General features: G+C 32.7%; 1 protein-coding gene across 2 annotated transcripts in view; it reads left to right on the top strand.

The window, feature by feature from the left end:
* The window catches only part of LOC106471444 (solute carrier family 2, facilitated glucose transporter member 1-like), a 43,341-nt gene that overhangs the window by 29,052 nt on the left and 10,350 nt on the right, over window positions 1-3,939 (top strand). Inside the window, exons 1-2 of one of the 2 annotated variants that reach the window (XM_022400055.1) lie at window positions 2,165-2,447; window positions 3,405-3,503. In XM_022400055.1, coding sequence (XP_022255763.1) covers window positions 2,427-2,447; window positions 3,405-3,503 — 120 coding nt within the window. In that variant the 5' untranslated portion in view covers window positions 2,165-2,426. Of the gene's footprint in view, window positions 1-2,164; window positions 2,448-3,404; window positions 3,504-3,939 lie in introns of those variants that run through there. The other variant, XM_013932046.2, reaches the window with a different exon arrangement.

Below are 3,939 nucleotides of genomic sequence, written 5' to 3'. Positions count from 1 at the left end.
GTTGTACATTTGCTGTCATGTTAAACTTATATTAAAGTTTTTCTTCATTACCCATTTAAGCCGTCTCCAGCCATTATATAACACTAAGAAATCCGAAGTGTTTCCTATCAACCCTCCAGGTAATTTTGTGCACTTCACCAAGATCTATCTTTCTCTCAAGATTAGTGATCTTAAGCTATCCCCGTAGAATAACTTATCCCAGGAATCTTCCTAGTAAACTCCCTTTTTTTCCGATTCCTCTTCACAAATTCAATTCGGTATCTTTTCTTGATTAAAGTCATCAGAACAATACAGTATTCCAAGAGAGGCCTAACTCGTGACTTGTATCGAGATAATTACTTCTTACCTTTTAATAAGCGGTTAAAAATACACCCTAAAACTCGACTACCTTCATTACGAATAATGCCAGTATTTCTTCAGTAACTTGGGTGACTTCCATCAATAAAATATTTTCATAGTCGTGTTGAGTGGGCTCCGAACTATAAACTAAACGAGTTATTTTGCTATAATTAACGATCAACTGAAACAGATTTATTAGTATCAAAACCGTTATATTGTAGCTAGTTTAGTGTAAACGTTGAAGGCCGAAAATCTGTTTTTAATAAATCTCGTATTTTGTGTATGATCACCGAATCATTACTCAATGTTTGAAACTAAATACTTGAGACAGCGGTATGCTGTTATAATTAAAGCATTCTAGATTCCCACTGTAAATGTGATGGTCGGCTAGGCTAGAGACGACGGTATTGTATTTTTTTCATCTAACCATTCATCACTCAAGTAATTCAGAAAATATTCCTTTGTTTTTATCTATAACATGGGAAACAAAACCATTTCTCCATTTTCCTAATAATTAGTATTATTAACTGCAATAAAACATTGTGTTACAATTCATATTAAGTATTGTAAACCATTTGTTTGGTCTCTAGTATGCTATAAAAATATGCTTCTATTTGCGATAAATTATATTCTAGGAGGCGTGTCTTAAAGGTCACCTTGGCTATGTGCTCAAAACTGATCAATATTGCGTTGCCATGGTTTCTTTGACGAAATCCCGATTCACTAGTGTTGGCGTTGTGCTAAACTTTGTTTGTATAGACACACTATTCATGATGGCCGTTTGTGTTTACTTCAACAATAGTGGAGATTTTGAATTTTCTCAAATTGATTGTTTGATTCATTAGCTCTTAGTTTTTTTAACTGTTTTTGAGCTAACAAATTCTTATTTTCATCCACCATAAACTTCAAACGTATGAACTTTACTGACACACAAAAGCATCGCCTACATAATACTGAAAACCCTCACGCCTACGAAGATCTGTTTATAAGCGCCCGTATTTCGCGTTTCTTTTTATCTCCTAAATACTATCAAAGGTGAAAACGTAGAAATAAAATAAAGATTACACATGGGGGAATTTGCATCGCGCATCCGTAAATAATTATGTTGAACACTTTCGGGTGAAATTCCTAGTTGAAACTGAAAGGATAAACCAATTTTGTTAAATGCTATTTTACACTAATGAAAAGACTGGTAACAGTTGAAGTAGAATTAAGTATTTTTATTGGTCTCTCAAACTCTTGTATTAAAATTAACAATGCGAAATGTTAACTGCATAGTGTCAGTCAAGTAACTTGGTGGCTGTTTTTAACAATAAGTAATTTTATGGTGAGTCTCGGAGACACCACTATGAACAGCCGGTAAACTTCTGCGAATAATATTGTTTTATTGTGAATTTAACTTTCACTTAGCTTTCTTTATAACTTGAACGATGGAGTAGTTACTTTAGTATACACACGTGTACTTAATAGCCCGAAGGGAAAGTTTCAAATATAATAATTTTTCTTAAAATATTTTCTTGCAGATGAAAGGTGATGTTTTACCTTTTTGAAACTCCACGAATACGTACGTCTAGAAGAGACTAATCCGTTTAATTCTTTCTTTTCACCAACAATGCATATTTAGCATTTCAAAATGTAACCCTTAAAGGAATTAATCTGTTAGCTTTATATTTGCTAGGGTTTTAGTATGTACAAAGAAACGAACATTTGCGAAATCAGCGTGTTCTTGTTGTGACGTTTGAAGGCGTGGTGGTGACGTAGACATTTTTTCAAATCTACTGCTCATGCGCGATTATTTAAGATGCTGGTGTATATTTCTACCAGGATTGACGCTCCCACGAATTGAACCAATGAGAGCTCACCTGGAGAAATCCGACTGAAATGTATAAAAGCCAGTGTTTACATAGATGTTCTAGGTTGTTCCAGGATGTAAAGATGAGTGCTTGAAGAAGATAGTGATGCTTTTATACTGAACTAGCTAATTGTTAATCTTAATATTACTTTGACCACATTCAGAAGACTAGAGTACATTAACAATTGTCAAATATTCAAATAAGCGCCAGTTACTATATTTTTAAAGAAACCAAATGCCGTACATACGACGAGCCGTAAGTAATTGCAATTTGTAGTGAAATTATTTGAGGTTGTAGTTTCACACAATTCAAAGTAACTTGTGTTCAGTCCTTTACACGTAAAGGTTTATTTACGAACGTATCAGGCATAAAGTAAACGTTGCATAACTATCCGGTACCAGAATTTTTAATTTTAGTTATTTATTTTACTCTTGTCAAACGCTAATGTTTGTTTACAATATGTTCTTGTAGTGATAATTAGAACACGAAGTTTGATTTTTATTATAATCGAACGTAGTTTAAAGTTTTAATAATAATAATAATATATAAATGATAACTTCACCTTTGTGTTTTGTCATAATTTATTACTAAGGATTGAGTAATCGGTGCTGATCTTCGTATGGAAAAAATTAACAGTTCAAATTCATTAGTAGTATATGAACTTGGTAATACTAATTATTAGGTGAATGTTAGTAGTTTGTTTTCATAAGGAATTAATTTAATAAAATATTTAACCTAGTATCAAACTTTGTAGAGGAGAAATAGACAAGTTTGTTTTAATAATAAAGAAACTTCAAATCAAACTATTTGGAAATGATGTAAAAACTCATCTACAGGGACTCACGATTTGGCATTCCTAAGTTTTGGTACTGTGTGCTGGTCTCGGGTGACCAATCGAATTTTTATTACCTACCTTACTTTATCAACTGTAAATTCAGAATATTTTATATTTAGGCCTGTGATCTTTGGTAGTGGAGTTTGGTCAGTCATTAGGTCACAGAACACAAATATGCACTGAACTCTAGTTGTTTATAATATGAATGTCGTGATTTGAGAAAGTTTATCGATATGCATAAAGGTTAAAAGTGCAAATGATAACTAATTTTTTATCTCAGAATTTTTTATATAAAATGTAGATACCTTTTATAAGGACGGAAGTAATTTTCCTTTTATTATTATTATTATTATTATTTATTTATTTTTACTCACTAGGGTTTAACTCGGCAGCTGGCGTTTGCCATTGCGGCCGCAGCTCTAGGGTCGTCGTTTCAACATGGTTACAATACTGGTGTGGTTAATGCTCCCCAAGATGTAAGTAACCTTAACTTTTTGAATACAAACAAAAGTTGTAATGTAAATCTGCTCAAGATGTTCTGGTTTTATTTCTGACATATTTATCAAACACTGTCAAATATTTCTTATTGTGCAAACAATCACGTTAATGTACAACAAATATTCGTATTCTACATTTCTTTTCATCAAAGGTACAGTTAGCTAGATATGTGATGTAGAGGCCTAATATATTGTTTGATTCGGCGTATCCGCTGTAGTTTTATCTATTCAAGGCTTATTAGCAGAGTTTGGGTCAGCAAACCAAAGAAATACAGTTGGAGCAATTATAATGATGTATCGATAACTTCTATGTTAGCCCTTTTTAACTGTGTTGCCTTGGTTTAGACTCAACAAGCATTTTCAGAGCATCAATATCAATTCTAAGATGTCGGCCTCTGCCATCACAGTTTTTAAG

This window comes from Limulus polyphemus, unplaced genomic scaffold (assembly GCF_000517525.1).
Source record: "Limulus polyphemus unplaced genomic scaffold, Limulus_polyphemus-2.1.2 Scaffold4628, whole genome shotgun sequence".
NCBI classification, from domain to species: Eukaryota; Metazoa; Arthropoda; class Merostomata; order Xiphosura; family Limulidae; genus Limulus; species Limulus polyphemus.
The sequence above is the reverse complement of the archived record's forward strand: the minus strand, read 5'-3'. Positions and strand labels throughout refer to the sequence as shown.